The sequence below is a fragment of the Tauraco erythrolophus genome, chromosome 12, assembly GCF_009769465.1.
Source record: "Tauraco erythrolophus isolate bTauEry1 chromosome 12, bTauEry1.pri, whole genome shotgun sequence".
Taxonomy (NCBI): Eukaryota; Metazoa; Chordata; class Aves; order Musophagiformes; family Musophagidae; genus Tauraco; species Tauraco erythrolophus.
The window spans coordinates 11,239,147-11,254,789 of NC_141476.1; the positions used below are offsets into that span (position 1 = coordinate 11,239,147).

Consider the following 15,643-nt stretch of genomic DNA (forward strand, 5'->3'; position numbering starts at 1 on the left):
CAGCAAATCTCCCAGATTTGATTCCTTGTTTCATTTTCTGGGCCTTTTCCCTGAGCAAGAGCAGGCTTGTAACTGGGGGCAGAGAGAGAGAGCTAACATGGACACGTGGCAGGGGTGACCTTCCTTGCAGCAGCCCTGCTGGGCTCCCCTTGCCCACTCCTTGTTAAGTCTTGCTGGGGCTGGGGTTGCCCGTGTCAAACTGATGTTGCTCCTGAAGATGAGCAGGGAAGCAGGATGTGATTCACTGTGAGAAGGGGTCTTCCCTGACTCCTCATCTAAGGAATTATATTCTCTAGCAGGTTTCCTTTAGATTGGTTTACCACTCCCAGTTGCTCTCCACATGGCATGCTGCAAGTTTAGCACAGGTGCTAAAATTTTGTGCATGCTCTTGGGAGCACTTAATTTACCCGTGTAACATGGGCTCTCTTGAAAGTGCTGTAGGAGTAAAACAAAAAAAAAGTCTTCTAACTGTAGCGAGTCTCTCTTCAAAAAGGATCACCAGGCTGATCATTGGCACAGTGTCTTGTTGCCACCTTGTCTTCCCTCTCTGCCAAATCCAGTGGGTTTTCCTCTGCCCTGCCTACTGCGTACTACAAGAGATTTGCTCTTGGCTGTTTCCCCGCTGGACTGGGAGAAGTTACCTGGCTGTAGCAAAGCCTGGAAGACGACTGTTGTCTCAACCCGCTAATTTACAAACTCAAGGATATGCAATGGTAGTTTTTGTTACTCCCACTTTTATTTCAAAACTCATGCTCTATCTCTTTACTTCCCATCTGTGTATATGTTAGGCAGTGGGTATTCTAGTTTTCCTCTGTTTGAAACTGAGCGTCTTTCAGCAGAAAAAGGTAGTGCAGAGAACTTGGGCACTTACTGACTTTTGGCTCTGTGGGAGAAATCCTGATGTATCATCCTACTTCATGTGAGGGTGGGATCTCAAGCTTTGAGCTGGCCAGAATCACAGAAAAGACTTATTATGGACAAAAATGGCCTTTTCACTGAATTGTGATTTTCTTTTCAGCCAGCTTCTGCCCAAATGACATGTTCACCTATTTTATTTTATTTTTTTTATTTTTTAGTCTCGGTTGTTTTCAGCCTAAATGAGCCATTCAAAATCTAGTCTCACTCCCTACATAATACAGGTCAAGGAGCTTAGCCCAATTACTGCAAATCGTGACCCAAATCCCCTGTCTAAGGGGTGCCGAATGATTTTTAGAAAGATGCCCATCTGTCATGACAAGACAACCAGTAACACAATGTCCAGGAGGTTAATTCTTCTCATGGGATGGAAAGGGAGGACGCACACATGTTCCCATGTATAGGATGACTCTCTACAGCTTTCCTTCCCAAATTCTGGCTTTCTGCCTCCCTACTGAAGAGTTATGTGCTCTCCTGCCATGCTCGTGCACTAGACTAGATTGCCTTCTCCCCTTCTTTTCAGTACCTTGTACTTCTGAAGCTTCTTCCCTCCCTAGGAAGTTAACATCCTCTTGATTTGACAGTCGTTCTTATAAGATCTCAGAAGATGAAAGACAGCAGGGACTGTTTTTAAAGCAAGGATGGTAGGGACCAAAAGGGGTTTGTAAAAGGCAAAATAGGTCGAAGAATTTACTATCACTATCACTGCAGCAAATCCATCTCCATTTCAAAAGGTGGAAGCCCTGACTTCTACCTGTTCTGTCGTCTCCAAGCTGTTGATTTGTGCTGCGTATTCACACCCAGGCTGTGCACGATGGTGCCCAGTTCTTGGCACTGCCAATGGCTTCTGAGTCCTGTCACCCCATCTTCTCCCTGGACCTCTGTGCGTCCAAGCCCAGTGTTAGGTTTAGTGTCCAAATCCAACACAAAATATTTTGCAATATGGACATTGATAAAGTTTTTTGGCTTTATTGATTTGTCAAAAATAAAGCTTTTTGCTTGCTTGGGTGTACCTTTTGATAAACCTTCCCAGCTGGGAGGCAGCTTAGTGCCAAACCGTGTGCAGTGAAAGCAGTTGTGATGGTTTTTGTTAAAATGAAGCTTGGTTTTGCTTTTTGACTAACTGCAGGGTTTTTAAACAAGCAGGTAATAGTGGCCACTAGGCTTAGGTGGCACCAGTGATTTGAGTGCTAAAGTCTAATAAACTGGCAGTATTTAATTTCATTTGATTGAAAAGCCGCAATAGAGCTGTCTTTATTTGATTTCACTCCACAGTCACTTACCATGGCATTTGTTGCTTGAGAGAGGGAAAGCCCCCGGGGTTTGGATTCAGCAGGCTGTTTCTTATCCATCTCCATATTCAAGAAAAAGTTTGGAAGCTTGCGTGGAGTTAATAGGGGGAATTGTATTCCCTTGCCAGCTAGGATTTACTGCTGCCAGCTGCATAGATTAATAAACCCGGTTGTATCTAGAGAGGCATTCTTCCCTGGGAACAGTGTTAGACTTTATCGGTCATTTCTCACCATATTACAATTGCTCACTTGGATAACTTTCACAAAAGATCAGTCTGAAAATGTATCTTATTCCTCTTTAATTTTCACTCTTGAAAGGTAGTTTCTTCAGGTAACACAATCAGTATATCAGCAATATTTCATCTGCCTAGCTTATTGTTGGACTCTCCCCAGTACAGTCTACACTGCTTAATCAGAAAAATTGCCAGATTGACTGGAAAATGTAACTTTAATAATATCATTTCAGGCAGTAGAACCATGGAGAACTAATGATCTCATTGAGTTGATTTCTGCCCTATTCTTGTCCCTCGTGCACACAATTGCTGCACATAACGTGTGTGTGTGTGTGTTTGTGTGTGCCAACGTGACCTGAAAAGGGGGCGAGAAACTCTGTAGTTTCCCCTGCCACTGGGTCATTCATAAATACAAACTGATGAAGCTGGCTGACAGTGCCTGGGAGGGTGAGAGGGATTGCAGGAAGGGAAGTTTGTGTCTCTTTCTCTCTTTATTTTTGTTCTTTAACACTAGAAATTCAAATCTTGCTAGAGAGTGCTTCAGAACAGCAAACCAGAGAGGGCTCACAGTGAAAAGGGACCTTTTTGGTATGGATGTTTTTAGAGAACGCTTTGGAAGAGATGGATAAAAGTGCAGATGTTTGGGTTTTCTTCAAGAAAAGCTCTTTGTGCTGAAGACTCAGTTTATGCTATCCTTCAAGAAGCTCTTAATAAGCCTAGCATAATGCACAAAAGCATATCTTCACTTGAATGGGAAAGAGTTGTCTCTCGTATTTTTAAATTAAAGAAAGAAAGAAATCACAGGTTACTTCAGAAGAACAACGTAAGGTCCTCTGTGAGCAGAAGAGCAAAAGAACCCTTATTTTCAACAGTTTTGCATCCAATATCCCTTGTTCTCCTCCCTACAATACCAAGGAAAATGGGTGGTGAAGCTGGTCTAGAGCTGGTTTGCCCAGCAGCTTTTCGCTTTGCTGAGAGCAATAAATCGAGTTTTTCCTACTCAAAACACAATTTTAATGAAAGTTACAGGACTATAATCCTCTTTCAGGCTGCTCTTTCTCCCCTGCAGGTTGATGGATATTGGCCACTGGGTTCCAGAGGTGTAAAAGGACAGTAGATGGATGGATGTACAGACAGCATGTGAAGTTAATTTTCACAGAAAACTAAGCAAAAAATTGGAGCTGGGAAAAATTCTAGTCACTTTTTCAAGTATTTTTTCTTCCATCTCTCAGTACAGTTTGAGTGGAAATTAAGAACTGCTTCCAGATCCTCTATCGCACATGCCCTCAGATGCGCTGATTAGATAAAGAAAGTTCTCTGGACTGACTTCCAAAGCAATAGTGGGGACAGACAATGCGTTGTAGCAATGTCTCTGGTATATAAAAGACATGGCCATAATGGCAGGTTGACTGCAGGTTCTTAAATCATGTCTTTTTCATTTCTTCTGAGAGCTTGCAGGGAGGAAGAAATACGTTTTGGTATCCCTTGGAAGCCAACCTGCTTGATAACAGAGGCATGTTCTGGCTCATATCTTGGTCTCACAAAGGCTACTGCTATGCAAATAACTATCTACATCATTTCTGGTTGAAAATGGTTGCTTGAAACAAATGGTTCCTTTAAAAGTAATTTTGGTTTCTTATTAAAAAGAAAAAAATAGAAGAACAAAGCATGGAGTTTTCTGTTGAACAATAGGCTATTGTATCTTTTCTCGATTTATTTCCTGTGAATAAAGCAGCAGGTGGTTATGAAATTTACAGATGCCTTAGAAGGGTTGGTAGATAAATGAATATAGGCTTTAAAAGAAAAAAAGGGGAGACGTGGAGGGTATGGGGAGATTAATTTCATGCTATTTGTATCGGGGAGAGGAAATTAAGAGTACAACTTCTTCTTGGAATAGCATTGAAGTTTGGACAAGTTCTCCCTGGCTCAGATGCTGGGAGCAGCAACTGCACAAATGGATGGAGGAGATGCCACAAAAACCTTTGATGGCACAAGAAGCTGCAGTCGGTGGAGCACGTTCCCAGCCTGGGAACAGATTGCAGCATCGTTGCAGTGGGGCCGGCACAGGTACCAGCAGCAGATTGACAATGCTTTAGGATGGTGGTGTTTGTTTTTGTTTGGGTTTTTTTTTTTTTCCCCCACTAGAATTAGCTGGGAAAACGGGAGAGAGTTTAGTCGACTAATCGTCTTTGGGGCAAGGATTTTCTTCCAGCAAGTGCAGTTTCTGTGCGGTGTGGCTGTCCTCTCTGGCTGTGATCTCAGAACATTTGCATTAAGAGAAGTTGAAGAGAAAGCATTTCCTCAAGCTCTCATTTGTCTTCTACATAATCCATGAATATGTGCTGTGAAGGGAGTTTGTTGCCAGCAAAGGGAAAAATATGAGGCTCTTCTTTGCAACAGGTGTTTGTACCACACATTTGTTGGCACGTGTATTTATGAAATCAGGGAGGGGCTGCTCCCAAAATAACTCGGTCCATTCCAGTCTGAGCTCGGTGGTACAGGAAGATTTTTTAAGAAGTCTTCCTGATGTGAAGGAGAAGAGTTTCAAAGCTCTGCTTGGGTCTGAGCAGCTCGCGTGAGAGAGTTGTATTGAGGGTGCCCTGTGCTGATGGAGGTGGAGATAAGATCTGGGATGGGCTCTAGGTTTTTCACCCACATAGTCCCAAACGCCCCCTCTACCTCCTGGAGAACAAAAAGTCAGAAAACACTGGGCCTTTTAAAGATTTGGGGTTTTTTTTGGATGCAGCAAGCAAAACAGTCGATGTCATGACAATGAAATTGTGCTGCAGAATCCCAAAGCACAAGTGACGTTTTCCTTGGTTTTAAGCACTTCACAGCAGCATGGGCTGTCTTGCCTAAGGATATAGAATATTTGTTGCTGTATGCTTGGGCCAGCTTTATGTAAGGCAGCATCATGAACTCTACCTCAGCTTTTGCAGTATTCTAGGAAAAGCAGTCTGGAGATTACTGGCAGATGTTTTCATCTGTCTGTCTGTTTATTTATTTTCTTTAACTTTTCTGATACAGAGCTTGAGCAGTGCATTTCTAGAGATGAGAAAAGAACTGAACATCTGTATTTGGGTTAATGAACTCACGAACAAATTTTCCAAGGGCTTAAGGAGCTTTGGATTTAGTTGAACAGAAGAAAATTCAAGTCACATGCTGAGGAAGACTTGAGGAAGATGGGGTTCTTCATGGAAACAGACTCTTGAGGAAATGGGGTTCTTCATGGAAACAGACTCTTGTCTGAAGCAGAGACTTGGGAGGAGCTCTTGGGCTGTGGTGGACTCCATAATTAATCAGTTTCAGGAAATCATGAGATCTGTCTGTAACAGTATTCAAAATGGGCTTTTTTGTTTTCCTGTCCTAGCCTCTCTAGATCTACTCGTTTCTTGCATTAAAGGCGAAGTGCTTTGGAGATGGGAGGCCACTGCTGTGCTGCCCTTGTGCAGAGCTCATGCAGCCATCTCCGACCTGCTGCAGTGGTGCTAAATCACCTAAACTGCCCTTAGGGGGATGTGCTGGAGGTTCAGTTGTGTAGAGCCTTGCAGTCAAACCCAGACTCATTACAGATGCATCAAATGCCACTGGGTGTGATGCCACAGGGAGTGCCAGCCTGGGGAGAGGTAGGAAGCATTATGTTACTGTCCTTGATGATGGTATGGTTCCTGGCCAGGCTGTAGCAGAGACTGTGTAATTTGGAATTTAAACAATAGTTTGAGTTTCAGAATGGGTGTACGTGGATGCATCACGTTTTCCCTCCTCTCCTAGTACTACGACAACTTTTTAAAGGTGATTAGGTGCCTATGGATAGATGATTGTGGTCTGCTTTTGAAGTACATATCTGCATCTTCAGACACTCAGATATCTTTAAAATCCTGGGCTTTGGAGACTGGCTCCTAGGAGGCTGCAGTCTGAGTCATTACTGTCTGCATGACCCACTCTCATGCACCCCTGTCTGCTCTTCACCCAACTACAGACAAATGCCTCCCCTGACTTACAGAAATAACTCTCCTCAAAATGGATCAAATCGTTCTTAGTTGTAGTCGTTTGGGTTCCTGCTTCCAACCTTGTGCTTTTATTCTAGTGAAAAATATCGACTTGCGTTAGCGTGAACAGCTTTTGGTTCTTAACGCTGTTTTAGTATTCATTTCTCTAAACAAGGAGTGCAATTACCCTATGGCAAAAGAACTGTCTCCAACTGTCTTTTTTCCATTAAACAAATGGGAGGTTTTGCCTCTTGGTCTTCCCACAAGATTAATGCACTTTCTCTGCGGGAACTGTCTTAGAGCAATCCAGGAACCTGAACAACTTGCAAACAGCAAGCCTAATTGTCACAGAATCTTATTTAGCCAATGCCGATTTTCATTAAGAGGTGATCTCTGTTAATAATGGAGACTAATAACTCTTCTAAATGAAAAAACCTTCCTTCCCCCCCCACAGGCAGGGATAATGAACTCCTAAATCAGTGCTCTTTCTGAGAAAGCTTCAAACTGCACCCCACACCCCCCCCCTCTTAATTTTAAAAGAATTTGGCTTGAGACCTAACTGATGTCGGGAGATCCTGGTGCCTGCTCTCACATCCCGTTGGGAGTATTAACTAAGAAAAGTCATGGTGTTATTGAGATCGGTTTTGCTGCTGGTTCCTACAAAGAGAAGATTTGGCCCAGGATGTCTCCCCTGGCTCTGTGAAAGCTGAGGGCTGATGGGGTGTCTCAGAAAGGTGGCAAGTTGCCCTTAGTGAGGGTTCACTGACTTAGGCAACAAATAGGTCTAATGGTTCTGGAAGCCCAGGGATCCCTGATTTAAAGAAGTTGTGCGTTTTCTAGGAGTTAGGGTTGATTTAAGTGTATGCAGCTGACCCCTGCAAATCAGCCAGCTGGCTGCTAGATAATTAAGAGGCAAACAAGCATCTTGGTTAGAGGAGAGACTTCTGTTGGTACCCTCAGTTAGCAAACAAGGGTGGGGAGGTAAGTTCAACCTTACTATCAGACCTAAGAGAATCCGCATCAGACACAGCCATGGGAAATCGGGGGACTGAGTTCTGCTGCTTGTGGAGCAACTCGTCTTTTCTATCAATGCCCTAGTTCTTAATCCAAAAAACCAACCAGACCCGATGCAAAAATGCAGGTTGGATCGATGGCTACCAGAAGGACAGACCGTGGTCTCCAACACACAGGGAGGACATTGCACAGATCTACTTCTCTTCATGCTCCTGGTTAATTGGGTTTACTTCCTTTCTGTTTGGATTGCAATGATTAACAACTGTTATTCCCCTCTCCTTTCTCATCTTCTCCCCTAAAGTAGGGAGTAGAAGTAGATAATCCCCAAAACATTAAGTGCTGAAAAAGCAGGGAGAAGTGGTGGTGCTGGTGGCAGAGCAGATGACAGGATTTATAGCCCTGTGGCCATTGCTGGAGCTGAGATGCTGAATGACATGTAGGAAGCAAGCAGCAGAGCGCTGGCTATACAACCCCATGCTGATTAATCACTGAGAGACTCATCCCTGGGTAGCCCTTGCTCTCCCTGCTGCCGCCGGCACCTTTCCAGTACCTCCCAGTATGATCGGGGAGGGAGGGGAGGATGGCTTCACCTTGTAGCTGAGGAGCCTGGTTTCCCAGGTAATACATTCAATGGGGAAAAAAACTCAACCTGAGTAGAGCAAGAGCAGGCAACAAAACAGTTCAAATGCCCTCTCGCTTTTCTTTCTTTCTTTTTTTTCCTTTGTTTTTTTTCTTTTCTCTCCTCAACTCCCTACTTTGTCTCATGCACAACAGGGCTTTTCTGGAAACAGAGGGTTTCCTACCAAGGCTGAGCCGCCAGCTCTGCTCGGGAGGCAGACTTGATCCGGTCTGGACCACCTCTTTTGCAGTTGCGGCGTTCCTGTGCCAGGCTCTTGCTGCACGGCTGAGCGGTTTTGCAGGGCAGTAGCTGCTTCTCGCTGTGTTGCCCCGAATCCCAGCTGGGATTTCCCCTGTGGAGGAGGCAGAGGAAGACTCAATCTGTCAATTATCCTGTATTTGAGTTCAGGCTCCTGGAAAATACCTGTATTTTGCTGTCCTCTTCCCCATCTCATCCTCTCTGGGAAAACCTCTGCCACTTTCTGTGCTGCCTGTGAAGGGGACGGTGACTCCTGGGTTGACTTGCCTGGAAACCTGGATGCTGCTGGCACAATCTCCATTAAACAGGGACAGCATAAAATATTAGAGTGCCCTGGTTGGAGGTGACACATTGCACTAGGGCCACTGAAGTGCCGTTGACTACAGGCCCTGCTGAGAGATGCCATTAATGGTCTTGGTAGCAGGGTGGGATATTGGAGTTTGCCCTCACCTTCCCTTCTGCCCTCCCCTGGTACTCCAGCTAAAGCAAGGAGGTGTTTTTCCTACTCTCTGCATGAGATGTATACTGCTGTAAAACACTTGCTGCAGGGAAGGAGAATTCAGGGCCATGTGTCTAGGGGTAGGGACTGGGGAGCTCTTCTCTCCCTGGTGTTAGTAAGACACTGAAATGGCAAAAACTTAAAGGAACTTTTCTATATCGTCACAGATTCCCATGGGATCAATATATGGAAAGTGTTGAGCTCTCAATTTTATTGAGGGTCTTGTGTGCTTGGTGAGCTGTTCTGAAAGACCTAGAGCCAGCATTAACATCACTGCTTGAAAAATCACCAATTACACAATTTTTTTCTTTGGAAAATTTTTGGCACTCTTGGAGCGAGAGAAAAAGCTTGAAAAATACACCTCTAATGCCTCCAGCACTGATTGCTTGCATAAAGAGCCTGCACAGTCTTAAAAAGAAGAGTTATTTTCCCAATTCTAAGGAGTAGAGAGATTCATGAATTTTCAGTGCTTGGGTTGGTGCTGTGATTTGGGCCGACTGAGCAATCAGGCTCGTTACCAGCCTCACCTCTGAATCGATGCGGTGCGAGGCAGGAGAAATGACGAAGGGCACAAAGAGAAGGAATTTCTTTATTTAAAAAACAAAGTACCCCTCCCCCCACCCCCCACCAAAAAAAAAAAAAAAGGCTTAGAAGGAAAAAAATGACTCCATTAATACTAGCTTGAGTGGCAGAGCAAGAAATCGGCTGAAAATGAACAAAGAGCCACGCGGCGGGGATGCTAATGCAAGCAAATGCCAATTCACACTTGGGCAGGCGGCGCGTGGCAGCTTCCCTTCCTGTTCAAACATTTTAGCCAGATAATGAGCGGAAAAACTAAATATTTTTCACATGATCAACTGAGTTTGAAAGAGAGACGTGATAGAGGAAGGGGAGCCGCGGTGCTAATTACTTGCCGGCTGATCACGGCTGTCAACGAAGCAGCGCGGGGCTGTGCTGGGGGGCACGTCACTAATTGCCGGCAGCGGCTGTAGCTCGGGTCACTACTCTTGGCCACTTGGCTGGTGGTGGAAGCCCTTGTTAATGCACTGGCAACCTGGTTGCTTGCTGAAATAGAAGGCAAGGCACGTTTGCTGACAGCTATTGGGGTAGGGAGGGTGACCGTTAGTGAACTGGGGTTTCATATCAGCATTGATTGGGGTTGTGATGGGGAAATGAAACGCAGAAGGGTGCTGGTGGCTGTCTGGTCCAGAGCGGTGTGTTTATGTGAAGCAGACGGTTGATTGCTTTACTTTGCCAACAGATTATGGAGTTGGCTTCAAACCATCTTGCGTGGTTTCCTGGGAACGCAGGACTCCCGTCCGCAGCAGAACATCGCTGCCTTGAGTGCATTACGTGGGATCAGGGCCGGCAGCAACACCCTTGAATGGGAAGTGGTTGCACAATCAGGTCGTTCTCACCATCCTCTGTGTCCTGCATGACCAAAGACACACTGATGCTCCAGTGGTGTTGAGAGGCTTCAGCCCTGGATGTCCCAGGGGAGCTTTTTATGAGTACCAGACTCATCTCTCGTGCTGAAAAGCGACCTCGCACTGGGTATCCTGAGCTGCTGTTTTGGGTTTCCTCCTCCAATGTGTATTTGGGAAGAAATGAAGGATGGTTGTTGCTGCTGGGCTGAGTGGTGAGGGCAGGGAGCAATTGGATCTTGCTTTATACTCCCAAACCATCTCGATTTTCTCACTCTGCAGTTCTGCAAGGCATGTAGTGACAAAGAGAGGGTGAGGCAGGATATTAAGAAAAAAACCTTCCAGAGAGAAAAATTAGGATGAACATGGCCAACAGTGACAGAGATTGAAAGCTCTGAATCTTTATCACTATCAAACAGCTACTGAAGAAGAGATGGTGTCTGGCTTTGGGTTGTTGTTTTTTAAAAAAATTGGATGTCGGAGCTGAACTGTACCAAGTAAATTAAACTTCTTTCAAGAGTCATTAAGCCTAGATTAACCTTGACCCTGGCATCCCCATTGCCCAAGAACTATTGCTATTAAAAATGCAAATTTTGTTTTCAAGCCTTCTGCTCTTAGATTTGGTGCCAGGCTGTGCCAGCACCTCTCTCAAATCAGCGTCTTGCCTTTGTGTTTGCTGCAGTTCTCTGGCCAAGTGCTGCTGCTTTCGCTGTCAGCATTGAGCAGCGCTGCAAGGTCTCCATGGTCAAGATGGTGCTGTTTTATCCTGCCTGCTCTTCCCCTTATTTTTTGAAAGGGAGAGCTTCATTCCCCTGTTTCACAGAGGTCGTGGCTGCTTGGTTATCAAGGTTCAATGTGTTTTGGCAGCAATGACTTGGCATAACTTGGTGATGGTCTAGTGCCAAGTGCTAATTCTTGCTTCACTAGGAATCTTCAGTTTAGTGGTGATGGAAAAGCATTCAAAGTGATGCAGGAGAAGACGCCAGGGTCTGGATATCTACATTGTCCTTCTATAGGCTGCAAAATTGAGGTCGAGAAACTGAATTATGCTTACTTTTCAGCTGAAACTTTTTATGCTTGAAAGTGCAGATTTCAGTCAGCCCAAACTTTTCACTGAGTTTTTTCAACTCGTGAGATTACTTCAGCTGGGGCAACAGGAATTAAAACTAGATGAATTTTTTGGTTTTTGCTTTTTTGGCAATTACTTTAGGTGGAACCTTATTTCATTTTACTTTTAAAAAATGTTCAAGCCCTTAAGCCTAAAATTCCTCTCCTAGTGGTTAAGTGTAACCAGTGCGATTCAATTTACATCATCGTTTTTTGGTTTGTGGGGAAAGCAGGCTGCCAGCAAACTGAATGCTGGTTTTGATTTCTCTGTGTACAGACCACTGTCTTGAATGGGGCTGAACAAAAGTCGTCATTCCCTTTGCATGCAGCCAGACAAAAACTTCTCTGTAACTTATATTTAAGTTACTTATGGGCTTTGAACAGGAATAAGTGGATGAGGTTTTCAGTAACCCATATTTATACTATCATGTACAACTTCTAAACCTTCACAGCTACTGAAAAATTGGAAAGGGCAATCCAGGAATGTCTTCACTGAGAATGAGAGTTATTTGATGGTTACTGGAAATTATTGATTGAAAAAGCACCAGCTTTTTAGGAAATACCATAAAAATAGACGTTTCAGATGGATGGCAGTGAAATCTTCAGAAGCATGCTTCCTTCTCTGCAAATAACCTCTGTGCCATATAGGAATCTTCTAATAGGAAAATACAAAGATATTTAAATACTTTAAATTTAAATTTCAATTTATGCTGGATGCTGCATTTACAGTGCATAATACTATTTTCTATTTCCTCTGACTTTTTTTTTTTAAATCACTTAACAGAAGGTGCTCTCTATATTGTACAGAGGCTGGAACAGCAGCAGGAAAATGTGACTTTGAAATAATGGGATCTATAAGAATAGGCAATTTCGTTCAAGTATAGTGATTTAGTGCCCTGTTAGTGTCCTGATGTATAACTCCATTTCCAAAGACCGTAAGTTTCTTCACAAGCATAATGACAGGCTTAAAACTTCTGAGACTAATGCCACAGCTTTCTCTGTCCTCAGCTATTCCACAGAATTACAGAAGTAAGGGAATTTTGTTCTCTCCTAACGGATTAGCTCCAAGAGGAATAAATCAGATAATGTTATTGCCTTCTTGTTTCTTTCCCTCTCTCTCTTAAAAGCAAGATAGCCCATGTGGCACGGTGCAAAGCCAGGACCGGTGATGTTTTTTCTTGCTTACAGTCTGTGATACAGATGTGATCCCAATTCTGGTGTCAACAGGACAAACTTTCTGAAGTGCTCTGGTTCTGTTGTTTTTTTGCTTTTGGTACTAATTTCTGTGTTTGCTCTGCTCACAGATGATGGCCCTTACTCAAAGGGGAGCAAGGACTCCAGTGGGATGGATGCAGCCCTGGTCTCCAGGAGACAAAGCATCCCAGGTAAAGGAGGGGATCAGCTCCTGCTCAAAAATATTTAAGCATCCATTACACTTTACCTGGCTACACCTAAAATGGGTAAAACCCTCCAAAATGCCCATTCTGATGCATCATCACTAAGGCTTTTGCTGGATGGCAGAAATGGATGGTGGTTACTAGCCTCAGTGAGTGGTGTGTTACTGGTGCAATCGCAGTCTGGTGTGGAGCTGTTGACGGTGGTTACAGGGGCTGGAAAAGGACTGGTTCCTGTACTGGACTGACACTCATGAAGTGGTAAACAGCAGCAAGGGAGAGAGGGAAGAAGTGCTGCCACATCCGAGCTCGCCAGGTGGGGAGGGAGACTTGCAGTGTCTGGCAAGCTTCGTATTTCCCACAAGTGACTAAGTTTGTTTTGATATTTAGTCAGTCACAGCAGACTTCTGTGTGAGATAAACCTTCCCATGCAGAAACACCCTGGGAGGCTGAAGAGGCAGCAGAGAAATCGTAGTACATTTGCTGCTGGTGGTGCTTTGTCTGCCAGCGGCACGACAGCAGGTTTGGATGGGTTGCTCTGGACAATTTATCTGCTTCGTAATAAAGCCCAGGGCTTGATTTTGACTTCTGACCATTAATGCCCCAGTTACAGGTTTGGTTTAGTGTGTTGTAGGGGATGGGGAGGAAACAGAGCCCTTTTGCCATTGTGTCATCATTCAGCAGTTTTTCTAGGGGATATACTGCATTCTCTGGGGCTGCTGCAACGTTGCCACCACACCCCGGCCCTGATGGAGAGAGACTGACTCCCTGCTCACAAGAGCCAGCCTGTCCAACGACACCAGCTCAAAGCGTCTTGATGGGGAGGGTAAAATTCAGGTGTGCTCTTCCTGCCCTGGGATGCTTTGAGCAGCAAAATCCAAGCATATACGCCGATAGAAGAATTCCAAGACTACTCTCACGTCGCACTTAAAGACTATGCCTTGAAGGACCAGATCCTGCTGAACCAGCTCACTTTTACATCCACACCTGTCTGTGACAGCAGCAGTAGATTTATAGAGGCATTGGTCAAAATCCCTTATTGCTTGCTTTGATAGATTAATCTCAGGGACTTGCCTGTTTTCGGAGCAGTGATTTCTCCTTGAACCCATAACAATGGGTAATTGCACTCTGGGAGTTCTCATTTTAAACACTTATCAAGGACCAAAATTAAACCCGTTGAAGAGCTAATAATCTCCCCTTGCGGCACCATCTGTGTTGATCAGTCATGTCTGTAGTTGAGGGGAAATTTGCAGGATAGTGCCGGATGGTGTTCCTTCCAGCACGGCGGGGAGCCCCCACAAAGTTTCTGGCAGCCCTGGGATCCCGGTTTGGTGAATTGAAAACTGAGTTACTGTAGTTGGCAAGGGATCAAAACTGAGTTTAAAGAGCAGAAGCATTATGGACTTGACATTTTACAACGAGCTGCCAGTGCCATGTTAAATGGGTGCCCAGCAGTGCCTAAACGCCTTCCAGACTGGCGCTAGATTGCAAAGAGGTTCCCCATTCATATTAATCAAGTGCACAGATTATTCTTGGAAGTGCTTTACAAAACAGGTAGTGCCTGGCAGGACTCGAAGGGAGGTGCAATTCTTGGTGTCATGGTGGCATTGTACAAGGAGCAAAGTGCTAGGAATGAGGTACCGCAGTGCCAAATGATACTGTGTTTTCTCCCACTGAAAGAGGATGGAGGGGGGAAGCCCTGCACCAGCATGGGTCTTCTGTGTCAATGTGTTATTTAAGGGACCCTGCTTTGGTCTGGAAATCATAGTGTGCAAGAGGTTTCAAATGTTCCCTCTCCAAATAGAGCATCTCATTTAAGCCTGGTGGGGTTTGCTGTGCAAACAAGCTCCTGAGCTATTTGCAGCATGGGTCTTAATCCACAGCTGTGGGGCTGCTGTTTGCCACGTGCTGCCAATGTCTGTCACCACCTTTCCCTGCGTGGTGTTGGAGAAAGGCACTGCATGTGAGGGAGACTGTTTTCCTCCTGTATAATTGTTGGAGATTGCAGTACACCAGAGATTGTGGAGGTGGATGGCTCATGTTGTAGACAAATTCTGCAAAAGCTTCTTAGAGGAGGCTCTGGCAAGGCATGAAAGTCATCTGGTTTGCCCCAGGGCTAGTCCTCCTTCGAGCAAAGAGTCCTCCTTCGAGCAAAGAGTGCGAGTGCCGTCATGTGGATTAATGCAGAGCTGCCTTATGCCAAGTCTGCAGAGCTCTTGGTCTTTCCTTGGGCCGGTGCTGGCTCTCCTGCTCACTTACTCCCCTCCTCCATGTCAATTCCAGAAGCTGGAATAATTTAGAGAACCTGTTTTTGCAAAAGCCAGACATGAGCTGTAATGGGGTCAAAACTGGCATCAGGTTGGGCTGGACAAACATATAGGTGCTGGACAAACAAGAGTGTAATCTTGTATTAAAGGAGGTAAAGTGTATGCTGCCTGCAGCAAAGACGAGCAGTCCTGGTGCAGCAGGTGTGGGGTGTGCATCCCCAAAACCTGACCCTGCTGTACGTATTATGGCTTGCAGTGCATGTGGAACCAGTTATGTTTTAAAAGTGACTTGTGTCTTCAATTCCAGCTGTAGATGAAGTGGATAATATGGAGGAAATTTGATTTAAACCAGGTGCAGATGGGTGGGGAAACTGCTATGAAGGAATGAAGGTCATACCTCCCCCTGCCGATGGCAGGATCCCACGCCCTCTCCACGTTATGTTCGTTGACTCCCAACTATATTGATGTCTCATGATATTTTTTTTAATCACAATATTTTAAGAGCCACCCTGTTCTGTCTATCCAGGCAGCTACTGCAGGTCCACAGCATCCTCCTACCTGGTAACTGTGACTGCCTGACATGCAGCTCTCCTAACACCCACCTCGCTCCAATTCAAACATATTTACTGAGG

General features: G+C 44.9%; 1 protein-coding gene across 1 annotated transcript in view; it reads left to right on the forward strand.

Annotated features, from left to right (window-relative positions):
* The window catches only part of GRIP2 (glutamate receptor interacting protein 2), a 114,470-nt gene that overhangs the window by 39,129 nt on the left and 59,698 nt on the right, over positions 1-15,643 (forward strand). Inside the window, exon 2 of the mRNA XM_086619261.1 lies at positions 12,655-12,735. Within this exon, the coding sequence (XP_086475387.1) occupies positions 12,655-12,735 (81 nt within the window). The remainder of the gene's footprint in view (positions 1-12,654; positions 12,736-15,643) is intronic.